The sequence below is a fragment of the Buteo buteo genome, chromosome 6, assembly GCF_964188355.1.
Source record: "Buteo buteo chromosome 6, bButBut1.hap1.1, whole genome shotgun sequence".
NCBI classification, from domain to species: Eukaryota; Metazoa; Chordata; class Aves; order Accipitriformes; family Accipitridae; genus Buteo; species Buteo buteo.
The window spans coordinates 44,582,591-44,596,823 of NC_134176.1; the positions used below are offsets into that span (position 1 = coordinate 44,582,591).

The 14,233-nt window shown below is 37.6% G+C and overlaps 1 protein-coding gene and 1 long non-coding RNA gene across 8 annotated transcripts in view; one reads left to right on the forward strand and one right to left on the reverse strand.

Annotated features, from left to right (window-relative positions):
• Positions 1-6,079, forward strand: part of MADD (MAP kinase activating death domain) — a 76,518-nt gene extending 70,439 nt beyond the window's left edge. For all 7 annotated transcript variants that reach the window (XM_075030847.1, XM_075030846.1, XM_075030848.1 and 4 more), the window contains 2 exons: positions 2,860-2,906; positions 4,559-6,079. In XM_075030847.1, coding sequence (XP_074886948.1) covers positions 2,860-2,906; positions 4,559-4,666 — 155 coding nt within the window. In that variant the 3' untranslated portion in view covers positions 4,667-6,079. The remainder of the gene's footprint in view (positions 1-2,859; positions 2,907-4,558) is intronic.
• LOC142032304 (uncharacterized) overlaps positions 1-12,995 on the reverse strand; it is a 28,942-nt gene extending 15,947 nt beyond the window's left edge. Inside the window, exon 1 of the long non-coding RNA XR_012650799.1 lies at positions 12,863-12,995. This is a non-coding gene — a long non-coding RNA (uncharacterized LOC142032304). The remainder of the gene's footprint in view (positions 1-12,862) is intronic.
• Between the last annotated feature and the right edge of the window lie 1,238 nt (positions 12,996-14,233).

Below are 14,233 nucleotides of genomic sequence, written 5' to 3' on the forward strand. Positions count from 1 at the left end.
AACAGCATTCAGCAAAAACTTGCATGGGCTCCTTAAGAATGAAGTTATTTAGCTGTGTTAAACATTGTGAACCTTGTAATCAGATTAATTATAGTAGGAGTATACTTAAGTACTATCTCCGCTTAGAAAGGTAGAGAGTGGTAAGCATGCGTACTCCAGTGTGATGGGAAATAGTTCAATGCAAGATTTGTTTATTTGATTTTGCCAAGCATGGGCTCTCCAAGTTTAGTGATATTGCAACAGGAAATTAAAGGTCTGTTTGTGTTAATGCTGGGTTTAGATGGCAGCATGAAAGTTGGAATTGTGATTTCAAAGCAGGATGCAAGCAGAAGTTCAGGAATTGTTGCCCACAAATGGAAGTGGAGATTTAAGTAAGTGAGGAAATGTAAGGCTCTTCCCTCTGGAATTTGAGTTACTGCTGCGTACTTGTGCTTTACTTTTCTTGTGGCCCCTTCACCGCCGCTGCTATGAAAACCTTCATTCTCCAGCAGGTAAAGTGATGTCCCCTAAACTCATTCTATGCTAGCGCCATATTTTCATTCACAGGACCAAAGGCTGCAGGATGGTGCTTAATAATTTACTCCCTTCATCCACTTAGTTCAACAGCATCAGGAATAACTTTTAATGTTAGAAGAAAAGTGCTTCTGCTAATCTCTTAATTTGAGGCTCGGGTCTCTCTTTCTTTTTTTCTTTTTTCCTTCTTTTTTCTTTGTATTCTGCAGAGGTAGTGCTTTGACTTCTCTGACTGTAAATCCAATCCCACTCTTTTTTACTTTTCCTAACTCAGTCCTCTTGGGAGAATTTTCCCCATTGGAAGGACTGTGAAGGAGTACTTTACTTAAAGACAAGGCAACTTACTATGAAGTGGGGAGACAGTACCTTGCCTAGGTGCTCTCCTGTTCCCTCTCTTCCTATTCTTAATGATGATACAGGTCTTTACGGCTTCCCTTCTCTCCTTCCCTTGTGGCACAAGGTTCTTACAGCTTTTCCTTCCTGCTTTTTGAAGAGTATATGAACAGTTGTATGTTATCCAGTGGGCAGTGAGACTTACACTGCTGTAAAAGTCCTACCCTATTTGGCTGTGCACCAGCCTCACTCCCACCTTTATCCCCTGGTGACATGGAGTTAATTTGGAACATCTGGTGCCAACGGGTAAGGTAGCTTGGATGTGCACCTCCTTATCTCCCCAACTCTAGTCACTGGTATGACTGGGGCAGTGCAGCCTGGGTGTGCACTTCCCCTGTTTCTCAGTCCTTAATATAACTGCCAACTCCAAGAAAAGAGAATTGAAAAACTAAACAAAAATATTATGTTAGTTTTTACAATTGTATTCTGTACTTTTCACTAGATTTTTTTCCAAGAATGACAATACCATGACATATGAGAACTAGTAGGCACTGGTTGATATTTAGAGTACTTTCTCAAACCCAGTCTGCACTGCCTACTTTTGGCCCCTTAGAGCGTGATCCGTCTCCCTCTCCAGCATTTAGCTGTGTCATACCATAGTTGAAAAGATGACATCTGCATGGATAGGTTTTGTTGTGGACTTTTCCTAGTTAATTCATACTGAACTCATCTGCTTCTGTTTCTTTTCTTGTCACTAGTAATATGTGTAATAAAACATTTACCCTTCCTCTGTGAACCTGGTACGATTTGGTTTTGCATAATTTCTGTATTGCTTCTTCTAAATTTTTTTGTTGTGACACAGAAATTCCATGGCAAATTTCAGCTATTCTGGAAAGAGAAGTATTCAAAGTTGGTCTTGATATTCCACTGATCTTAACATTTTAAATTTTCCATCTGTATGTTCTTAGTGTGGTCTTTGTTCTCTCCTGGTGATTTCCCATGGTATCTGTTCACAACAATATTTGTAGACCAAGTGTGGGTCAAAGGCACCAGTTCAGATGCAATGCACACTTGCTTTTTTATGCATTCCACAATGAGAACAAAAGGCAAATTTTCTTTAGCTATACTATGCCTGTTTCCTTTCTGTTAGTTTGAGGCAGTGCAAGGGAGCAAGATGACATTTTCTGGATAATAGATTTTTTTTTTCACCAGTCCCCTAATCTTTGTTATATATAAATTCTTCTAGAAATCAACAAGCCTGGTATGTTAAGAACACGTGTAACTGAAATCAGTATTTTATGTTAAGGCAACTTGTTCAAAAGCAATGAACGTTTTCAGTATGTCAAGCAAATACCATCGCACACATCCTAGACAGGAGAAATAATGTCTTGAGAAACTTGAAATAGAGCTGGGAAACAGTCTTCCAGTTTAGAAAATGTTCTTCCTCAGCTCCTTTTTTTTTTTTTTTTTTTATTTTTTATTCTTCTGGATTTCACTAACTTACTACAGAGTGTCCAACAGTTCTTTTGAGATGTGTTATTCAGCAGAGAAGGATTCAAACATCTAAAGGATAAAATCTTTGGGAATCGCATACTGACAAATTCCTATGGAATTGCTGGTTTATGTTTTATTGTAGTAGACATTAGGCATATTTTGTCATTAAGCGTATTTTGTTATTAAATTTGCTGTCTAGCAGGAATAAGTAGTATGAGAAAAGCCAGAGTCTCTAAGAACCATCAAATACCTACTATCGTTTTCCAAACAGAGGCAGCGAAATATTTTTACCAACCTGAATAATTTATTATGACATTACCAGTATCTTCAAGGACATACGTAATGTAAATGAAGAGAAGGAAGAGTATCTAGAAGTGAGGGATAGTGAGGTGCCCTGTACCTGCACCTGCTGTCTGTGTGCATCCCTTCCCTTTCCTATGGGAACATTGTGCTATTTCTTTCCCCTTTTCCTCTCGTTTTTTGAACTTTTTGTTTTGTCTCTTGCCCGTCCGGTTTTAGTTCCTGAAACTAAAGAAGTGGTGAGCCACAAGTACAAGACGCCAATGGTGAGTCAACTGTGATGCCTTCTAGTAGTTCTTTAAAGGATATATCTTTTCGTTGTCATGTGGTGAAAAGAATTATATTGAGATTGCAGGATTTGCAATATAATACTGCAGTGGAACACCAGCTGCTCTTTTATGATAGTTTTCCTTAAGGGAAGACAACAAAACTTGGTGATTGTAGTTTCTATGCAACTAGAGGAACTCACAGGTAGTGCAGAAAGCTTGGTCTCTTTAGTTAAGATGGATAAAGATGTAAGGTAGCTGGTTTGGCATGAACTTCAGGACAATAAGAGCTAGTGGAACTGTTAAATTTAAGACAGTGTAGAACACAATCCTTAATCCACAGAACAGATGGAAAGAGAAACTAGTTCCTGGGCATAAAATGATTGCTAACTGAGTATATGAAAAATTCCCATTTCCTCATAAAAATGAGCATTGAGATGCAAGAGAACAGTGTAAGTATCAATTCATGCCATGTAAGTCAGTTATTGCTGTGGTTTAGTGTTCAGTTTTTATAACATTTTTTGAACACCAGCAGTTAGTTGATAATGATACTTAGCACTTTTACACATAATAGTTCCAACAATCAGGCTTATATGCACTTATGAGGATGAAATAGAAGCCAATGATTGTCATCAGAACTGAAATTTCCTCAGTTATTTTATGTCTGAAGTGCAGTGTGTACATTTGGTGATTGCATGGAAACTCACAGTCCTTCAAGAGGAGAGAGAGAAAAATTACTTGAAGAAGCTAGAAATATTTTAGAAACAAAATGCTTAGAATATTTATAATTTAAGAAGCAGATAGCTATATCTTTTAATAAGAAAAGCCAGTTTAATGAAAATTAATTGTATTTTACACAAGTGTTTTAGCTTGTGCTATAATACAACAAAACACATTGTTATGCTTAATACCTCTACAAAGATTATAAATGTCAATTTACAGGTCAAGAACCTTTAAGATCACCAGAATAGCCAGTATTAGAACTAGGACATAAACTAAGTAGAAGTCTTACCTTCACTGAATTGTGCTGCCAGTCACATGCAAAAAGAGGATTTGCTGTTAAATAATAGCACACTTAAGTTAAAAGCAGTAATTCTAAATCTTCCTAATGTTATGTGAAACCCTCTGCTTTAAGGTGACATAATTGCTTGGTATTCTTCATATGAAATATGCAAAGTTGGGTTGTGGGGGGTTTTAATTAAAAAAAAAGGAAGAAAGAGAAAAAAAAGCTTGTATTATTAATGGATTCACTAGCGTTGGTTAAAAATTACAAGGATTACCAGTCCTTGTACCTTTAAGCATAAAAAGACAGTTGTGAATAAGGAAGAATCCCACCATCTCATGAGTCAAGGTACAGTATTGGATGTTTAGTTTTAGCCTTCTTAGTTAGCACTTTCAACCCCTCCCAGAATGTTTCTCGTAACTTCATACAACAGACCAAAAGCAAATATATTTGTTATATTTGTTACAAGGCTTTTCTTCTTTATCCATCTCAGTTAGAAAGTAGTATGGGACACTTTCTCCTGATTTTGTCTGTCACCAGAGTAGTTGTCCCATGAAGGAAGACATGCAGCAAAATACAAAATGTGCAGTGGATTTTGTAAAACACTAAGGCATCTGAATTTCATTATCTCCTTTTCTAAATTTTGTAGGCTCATGAGATCTGCTACTCCGTGCTGTGTCTATTCTCTTATGTGGCTGCCATTCGTGGAAAAGAGGCAGAAAACAAAAGCAAACCACCTCGACCAGTTTCCAGTTGATCTCAATATTGGGAAATACCTACCCTTTGGCACGTTAACATGCAGCACTCCGATTTTTACTGCAGTTACTGGAGCTCACTTTACTGTATTCTATGAGAACTTGATTATTTATGTATGACCCTGCAAGTCTTTCCCCATAGAAAAACCTAAGACTTCACTGCTCAGTCTCTTTCTGAATCCATCCTTAATGGAGTTTTGATATGAGCTGTTAAGCAGACAGTTCTGAGCATCAGCATCGAGCTGTGAGTGACCTACTCTGGCCATTCCTTTGGAATTCCATTTTTCTTAAGATGACTAACAGCTTGAGTTGGGTTTTTTTTTTTGTTTCTAGTGGTACTTGTTACAGATGAATCACTTTACAACTGCAGGCTTCTGCTTTCAGATTCTCTGGTATGTGCACAGTGGAAGCAGTCTGGTCCTGCATGTTGTTTACATGTTGTGTTTTTATTGTTTTCCTTCTGTGTTGTTCATTTTTACCCACGAACGTGGAGTTCTTGTCACATAGTTCTTCAGACCCTTTTGGTAGAGATGAACAATTTAGCTACCATAGTCTTAAAATGTTATGTGACAATTGAAGTTTGGCTATTAAATTGGTCCATCTGTGGAGAAGACTGCTTCTCAAGTGGGAAAAGAAGTGGCGAGAGAAACTTTGAAGGCAGTATATTGTGAAAAACCCTGACACCTCATGGATTGTATGGATTTTCAAATGGGATAACATTTGTAGATATCCCAGCAGTAGAGTTAACAGATGCATATAAGCACTACATAAAGCAGTTAATCACAGGGATTAGAAAATGAATAAGGAAATTTAAAACTTGGAAACATTATTGGCAGAAGCACCCTGCAGACCCATGTCTTTTTGGGCTTGTAACTATACACAAGATATTTCTATAGCAATCTGCAGAACACGTTCAGAAGCCCAAACGATTATGCTGTCTCCAAATTTTTTAAGCCATTGCTTTTTTTCAATCTGTACCTGTATATCAAGGAATCTTGCAAATACGGTGTTAATGGATAATGAAACTCACACAGTTAAAACTATCCATCACATTCCTTATTTTTAAGTAGGCCGATTATGAATGTTTTTTGCATCCTGTTTTTGTTCTTGAACTGTACTGCGCTTGTCCGGAAAGCTCTTAGGATGCTGGAAGGAGAGACTGTCTAGAGAAAATAATGTTACATATAAAATACCTGGAAAAAATGCTCTGATGCAAACTGATGTATTGTATGTTTTGACATAGAATTCTGAGTAAATGCACCCATAAATAACCCTGTTTTGGCTTGGTCAGGGTATCTACCATTTTGAATGGAATACACTAGTAATGGGTGAGGAAATGATGTAAATATTATAGTACCACATCTATTTATAGAAACTGTACAGCTGTCTGAATGTGAAAATAAAATGTCATTCAACCAGCAACTGGTTTTCATCCTCCTGTGCTTTTCTATTGATGCAACTTATTCTGAAATTAATATAACTATATACAAAATACATCATACACATATCTGAAATAATGAAAAAGAGAAGACTATAAATGGAAAACCTACATTTCTTTCCACATAAGCAGTTGAAAGTAATTTGGTTTGGTTTTTTTTTTTACTTCTATCATAACATCCATGTAATTTGCCTTTAAAAAAAAAAGTCTGAAAAACATGAATAGGGAAAACAGATGCATCTGAAATATTGAAAAATGTTTTTTTGTACACATGCAAATAGAAGCAACATGTAAAGGATTTTTCATCCTTTCCTAATATAAAAGCAAAACTGAAATTGGCAAACCCTGAAATTAGCCTGTTTTATATTTAATTTATTTTCTTTCATCTTCTGAGACTGTAAATTTTCTTATAGCAGTATCTGAATTTTTAGCAATTACAGTATTCTTGATACTACTATATTACAAGTATAGTTAAGACTGACATCACTTTGGTCTACAATAGATGTTCCATTTTCTGCAATACTGGGTCCCACTTAAGTAGACAATTTTAATTTTTAAACTGTAATTATGTTAGCAGGCCTATTAACATATTCAGACCATTAACTTAAAATTATAAGGAGAAGATCAGAGTTTAAAATAATTAAATGCACATGCACAGTACCATGTAATATATACAGCTCCTTTTTTTTTTTCCCTGTAGAAGCTGTATTTTTGCAAGTGTATCTTGCTGTGACTTAAAATCATAAAATTACATAAACTGCTGTATGCTCTAGACTGCTGAGAAACTTCAGTCTGGAATAAGACTTTAAAGGGTCCAATAATAAAAATGGCCCTCTGACCCCTTTGACATAATTTTTTTTTAAACAACAGGTGTGGCTGAATAGTTATAGTGCTTGCTGTTCAGTGGCAAGGAAGAATCCATAACAACCTCAGCAAGTGGACTGACACTGGGCTTCTGTTCTTTAGGTGAGAGCAACTGACCTGGCTTCAAAATTGAAGAAATTTTTGAAAAATACAAAATCTTTCTTGTACTTTATGAAGGTGACTTGGCAGGTGTTCTCCTAACTGTGGGAATGTAGCATATTCATCTGAGACAAAGGCATGCTGTGTAGCGTTTCCACTACACAATGCTGTTCTCTGGATACCAAATGCAGGTCAGACTTAAAATTGGTATGAATGCACAAGTCATTTGGAATGCAGTTTTCCGTCCTTTCCACCTTCACTTCGTCACTTCTAAGCACGGAGCGGTACATAAACTTTACTTAGGAGAAAAATAATTACAGTGATTTGCATGTGTTTTATCATGTCCTACTTATTTTGATCTTTAGCTAAGAATTCCTTTGTGGCAGTGAGAACTTAGAGTCTTCTAAACCTTCCAGAACTGAATGGAAGACTAACTGAGAATAACTGGTAATAATAAATAGTGCTAGAAAATTCTTAGAACAAAATGAATAATGCTTCCGTTTTTACCACTAGGAGGAGCCTGTGTCTTAATTTTTAAGTATTTCAAGATGACAACCCTTTAACACTTGTGATATTCCCAAGGCACTTATATAAATGTGACAAAGATTCATGAACTTGCCTTAAAACTTAAGGTATTTGCTTATCCTGAACAAGTTTCTTTTTCTCCTACAATTCCTTGTTTGTGGAAGTTAGTTTTCAAAATGACCATTAAGTGTTCTCTGCAAACACTGGGGTTTGGGACTAGTCTTCCTGGCAGTTTTCAAAGTGGAACTAAGGTTACTAATTTATGTCTTCTGGATTGCAGATCTTCATTGTGATGTTCCAAAAAAATGCCTTTGTTTTGTTTGTGAATGCAGTGTCAGTTTCTAACATGAGTGCATCCACACTTTAAAGGTTAAAGGTTTTAACATCAGTGAGTGTCACGACAACAGTACTAATTAAGTGATAATTGTTAAAGATCTCTCTGGAAAAAACTTTGAAGATGTCTGTTGAAGAAAAGAGTTCATTGCTTTAAGAAAACCATTGTAAAGATTTCCTACACCCTGATTCCTAGCTTCAGATAATCTCTACCCTCCTACTTTGACACTTTCAGAATAGCAGAGTGTGTAGAATAAAATGTTCATCTGAGTATTCAAAAGCTAAATTGCTAGTAAATGTACATTATGAAGAATTTTGATTCCAACTAAAGTTCTATCTTAGTGATCAAAGTGGATGGAAAAATGTGGGTATGATTCTAAGCCTTCTTAGGAGCCTTTATGTTGCAAAGATATTGAAGATATTTCTAGATCATGCTGCTTACGCCAGAGGGAGGGCTTTTGGTTCCCACTGGGTGTATTTTTAATACGGCAACAGTTGCCTAGAATGGGAACAAAGCAGTTGCATGCCCCTGTGTCAAGCACAAGCTCCTGTTACCACTGAATTCAGAACTAGACAGAAAATAGAAGCTAAGCTTCTCACAAAGAGCAATATTTACATCCCAGTTCCCCTTCATTGCCAAATAGATGAAAGTCAGAAGATGTTGCTTCTGAGTCGAGATCTTCCTTCTGTGAGAAAAATGGCTTCTGCTCAACTCTGACTCCAGTGGTGTTTAGGAACTCCATGTTACTGCTCTTAGACAAGCCAGGTTTTGGTGAAAGGCATCATCTCCTAGCTCCTAAAGAAGTGGGAATTAGGACCAAGAAGCAGCAGTTTTGTGCAAAGGACCTTGCCACACAAAAGGCATTGCCAGAGAGGCTCTTGCTCTTCCAGAAGTTGCAATTCAGCCAGAGGTGTCTGCTTCTCACAAGGGCAAGACATTTCCAAACAAACAGCTGGGTGGTATTACTTTGCTTCTGCTTACAGCCATGGCTTCATGTACAGCCCTATAACACTCTTGTAAGATGTTCAGTGTGAGCAACAGCTTTGAGTTCCTACAGCCATTCCCAGTGTGGCTATTTCACTAAAATAGTAGAAATGTGATGATGCTTTAAATAATAGTGGTTATGAGACCTGTCTTTCCAGCACTGTATCAGAAGGCTTAAAAGCTTGATGGTGACAAATGAGGTTTGAGTGCAGCTTAGAGAGGACCTCTTTCAGGCAGATTCTGTGCTCAGATATGATAAAAAATAGCTCAACACTTACACTAAAGTTAGTAAAATCCTAAGTTAATTTTCTGCTTACATATGCTTAGTATAATTTAAGTTGTAAGTTAATTTTCTGTTTACATGTGTACAATTTTTTGAAACTTCTGCAGCATAGTAGTTCTAGCATTGACTAATTTTGTTTTAAAGCATCAGTCCAACAAAGAATCATATACAACAGCCAAGGGCAAACAGTCCTGCTTCTATTTGCAACAGTTACTATAGTGATAAACGTGGTTTAGGAACCTACATAGAAATAGAAATCCCCTTCTCCCAAAATAGCTTTACATAAAAAGGAACAAATGGTGGCAGGAACAACACCACTAAAACTCTACACAGTTGCTTCCTTCAAGTACACGAAAACTCTAGTTCTGTATTTCCACTCCTCCCACTCTTTTTTGCCTTTTCAGTTTCTCTTATTAACTCCAGTAAGTGCCAGTCTATGCACACTGCTCTGGGTATCAAAGTGCTCTCTTCTTCCCTCTTTACCCCTCTCCCTGCTTGAATTCCTCACTGTTTCATCATTCTTTGCCTACACTCTCTTTAGCCAGTCAGGCTCAGTTCTGCACCTCAATTTCTCATCAGATATCTCCATCTGTTTCACTTCGTGTTCTTTCATACATTCTTCTTGCCTCTCTGACCATCATCATCTTACAGCCTCTTTGCCCAAACAGTTCAGACCTATGTTCTTCCCTGGTCTCCTGCTCAGCTGGTCTCTGCCCCTTTCCAGATTCCCATCATAGTCATCTTCCTCTCTCCTGTTCTTAGCAAGCTCTCTGTCATCTTCTTTCATCCCTCAGCCTCATTCCACTCTAACATCCTTTGCATTTAAATAAAATTATTTTTGGTGGAGTGCTGAAGAGTGCTATAGAGGGAACAGAAAAGATTTCCAGTCTTAGTACAGCTCTTCTGCAATAGCTCCCACCAGCAGCTCTTCCCTACAATCCTTGTTAGAAATGGCTCAACCAGTTAATCTGATATTAAAAATAAATAAATTTGTCTAAACCAGACTTGTTTTAGGACTAACAAATTGTCCAAATTGTTAAAGTTTTTCAGTGCTGTAGGAAACAAAAAAGCATAAGAGGAAATACCATGCTTCATAAATACGTAGTACTGTTAGCCTCCCTTGTATCAGTGAGGAAGAACAAGTCCCATTTCCAGGTAGAAATTTTTGAGGACTTTCCTATGATCAAAATCTACTATACTTAGGGGGTTTTAAGGCAACATATACATGAACTGACCTACAAAGCAGTAGAAAAGCTTGGTATTTTCGGCCATTTTTTTTCTGGGTTTGTTATATGAAAACCAGCAGTAAACAACAAAACTGTACTTGAGAGTTTTATTAGTAATTAGACTTTTTGTGATCATACTTCCCTGGAATAGATCTGGACTGCTGGGGCAATTATTTGCATTATGACAGATACCAAGCAAATGCAACCTTACTGAAGATTAAATTACATTCATCCACGATCTGGGTCCATATATTTGGGTCCCACAATTTATGCTTCCAAGCAAAACAATGAGAACTATGTATGATATTCTTTGTTTGTTAAAAAACCATAATGAATATAAAATCAAGTTCAGATGATTATCCGTGGTGAAGAAGAAAAAGGGGGCACACTTACCACTTATTTTTTCCACCTTATATCAATTTCCATATATTTCCTTATCCACTGATATTTTATATATATTGGATTAGTCCATTTTTTTGATTTTTGGATTATTTATCTTCTGTAAAGCTATCCTAACACAGAATTATGACTGGAATGTGTTCATACTATGACAGTTATCTGTGTTTTTAGGGCTGCTTATTGTCAACATTTCTGTCTGGCACAGAAAGCTGACGCTAGACTATTTTTTCCATATCAGGACCTAATAAATGAAGCTGTTCTTATCTATTTCTTTTAAACTTTCACCAGTTCAACCTGTTTTAAGATGTGTTGCTTATGCAGACTGCTGTGGGGACCCTGCCCAAAGACAAGTAAAGGATATCTCACTGACAGCTTTTGTTTCCCTAAAATAGAGTTCTGTGGTTGGGAAGCACTTGAAAGGTATCAGTGGGGCTATTTTTAATCTCAGCAGACTGTTCGTATAAAATTCATTTGTAAGGAGACAGGAATGGCTTGTAGTTCTAAACCTGCTCCAAGACAATATGTTAGTGACAAACCTCTCTCCTAAACACATATAAGGATTTTATTTCAAAGAAATTCTGTGATAAAAGCAACATAAATGACTTTTCTGATTTCCAGAATGTGATCAACTAGTATTTTCTTGTGTTTCTATTCATTCTACTCAATTGTATATTTCCCTTGGAATAGCTAGCACAATAATCCTTTCTTAGAAGGAATGAAATCTGCAGGTGAGGTGTGCTGAAGCTATCTTAAATATTTGTCTGGCCCTGCATTGAAAAGCTTTGTTACAATAATATATGGGAACCTCTTGATCTCTCACTGTAATTTTCAACAAGTAGAATTTAATTTTTTATATGTAATTTTATGTAATAACTTTAAACAAGTAGAATTTTTAGATATAATTTTATGTAATAAACTTAGACAAATCTGAAAAAGTCAATAAAGATAACCGTTCCCTCTTGTAGAAGGAACAGAAAGATAAACTCATGACAGGTAAGGCCCTTTATACCATTTTAAACATTCTGTTGAAACAATTTGAGCTCAATCCATTTAATTTGCATTTCACCCCACTGTATCAGTTAAGTATTGTAACTTCAGCAGCAAAGCAGGGGCACAGATCATCAGCTTGTGCTAAAATCAGGTCATGCAATGAATGAAGTGATCACCTAAACTGAAACAATCCATCAAGGACAGCATTTAGAGTTTACAAGCCACTAAGGAAAGCAAGATTTTTCTAAACATGTTACTGAATGCAAGTAGTTTTCTTTGTGTTACTTTGATTTCTGCCTAACATTTGAATGATCTTCCAAGCAACAATTTATTAGCAAACATGTGAATGTGTGAAAATTTAGGACTTTTTCATTTTACGGTATTTGTATCGGCATAACCCTGCTAGTGCAGATTCAGTTACAACAATGAGTATTGATTGGTGTAGTTAATCCTAACTCAAATATCTAAATAAAATGCATCAGTACCTAATCTGCAACAACATACTCACACTGATGGAAACAGAACTTCTTATTACACAGGTTACCCTTCCTTGATCACACAAGGATACATCTGCATTGAGGATATTATAAAAATGCATTTAGTAGTTGGCACCCTTTCTACAAGAATAGCTCTAGTAATAGAACATTTACCTGGACTTACAGTGGCTTGGGGATGAAATACTACATGCATTTTTATTAACCAGTCAGAAATCTAATGCTCAGGAAAGAAACAATGAACATGTTTATTCTGCGGCTGTTACCATGGAGATGCCTGGTAGTTTTAAACCAGTACCCATGTATTTACGATAGCAGAATACAAAATAGGCTACAATACGAGAAGCTCCACCAAATGCAGTCACTGTCATGACTTCAGTGCGGACATACGTTATTTCCTTCTTTAGCTCCAACTGATCCACTTCTCATTTGTTAACAGGAAGAATTAATTATCTCCGTGGGGGACCATCAGTTAATTCACACACAGCCTTTGACAGCTTCTGTTTTAAGGCCGCCGAGTTAAAAATGGAAGAGGAACAGGATGAAACCCAGCACGCTTTACCTTAATCCTCTATGCTCCCACCACCATTTGAAGTGATTTTCCTTCAGGCTTGACAGACCTGGGCAATCCCGCCTCAGACCAGGAGCGGACGAGGGGGTGGAAAAGCTCCCGGCCCTAAGGGGAGGTAGCGCCGCGGCGCGAGCCGGCCGTTTGGAACGCCCCAACGGCCGCCGCGCCGGCGCGCGGCCGCCGCCTTCCCCTCAGGCGGGAAGCGCCGCGCCAGAGCGCCGCCATGGCGGAGGGCAGGCTGCGCCCTCACCTCAGGGCCCGGCCCCGGAGGTAACGGCCTCCGGGGGCTCCCCCGTTACACACCTCCAATGTGTGCGTCCCTAGGCCCTGACGGGGCAAAACCGGGCAGCCCCAGGAGTTAGGGAGGCTGCCACACAGGGTGGGGGTTCTGTGCGAGGTATTCTAATCAGCTCCCACCTGTGGCTCTGGAGGGGGGTGGTATTTTAAATCCTCCTCAAATCCTGCTAACAGCCATTACCCAAAATTCAGGTGTTGGCATTGAAGGCAACACCGCCTGCCCTCTGCCCATCCCCGCACCAGTCCTGTCAGTGCTCTGAAGTTCAGTTTGTGAGCATCCTGAAGAGAAGCTCAGTTTTATGGCTGTTAAGTAAGATTTGAGTAATGCTTTAGAGTTGGATTTGTAAATGAGAAAATAGTTGATACAGGCTTGAAGGAGCCAATCTTTCATTTTTAAAACGTTTAGTCAGTTTTAGAATTACAGTTGATGGTTTTCTTTATGTTATGCTTTGGCTTTTGAATTTTTTTTCCACTTGGGTTTCATACTCTTTTTTTCTTTTATTGTTATTTTATGAAGTATTGGTCAACCATTAACTTATTTTGCTATTATTTTTTGCTTGTAGAATAACAGTGAGGATTTGAGCACTAAGGCAATCTCAAGTAACTAAAGGAAATGACTGCTTGACTACTGTGCTGTGTGATACTCTTCTTTCTAACAGTACTTAACGACTACTAGGTAAGAATATTTGCCATGACATTTAGAGATAAGTCCATCTGATTTTTGCGTCAGAGGAGATCCCACACAGGAAAAGTTAGTTAAAACTGTCTTTTGTCAAGTAGTCTTTCAGGTGTGATGGTGGAAAACTCTGAGGTACTTTGTTGGTCCTAGTCAGCTAGGTTTGGGAGAAACTGTTCAGTTTATGTATTTTTAATCAGATTGGGATGAAAGTTATTTATTTATTTATTAACAACATGGAATTAATGGGCAATTAGTGAACTATACATTCAGGATCAAAATCAGCCATGAAACAGATAAATAAATGACAATACTGTATGCTTGCAAAACATCAATAAATGCCTACAATTTTCTAAAGACCCTTCTAGAACTAATAACAGAAAGTTCAG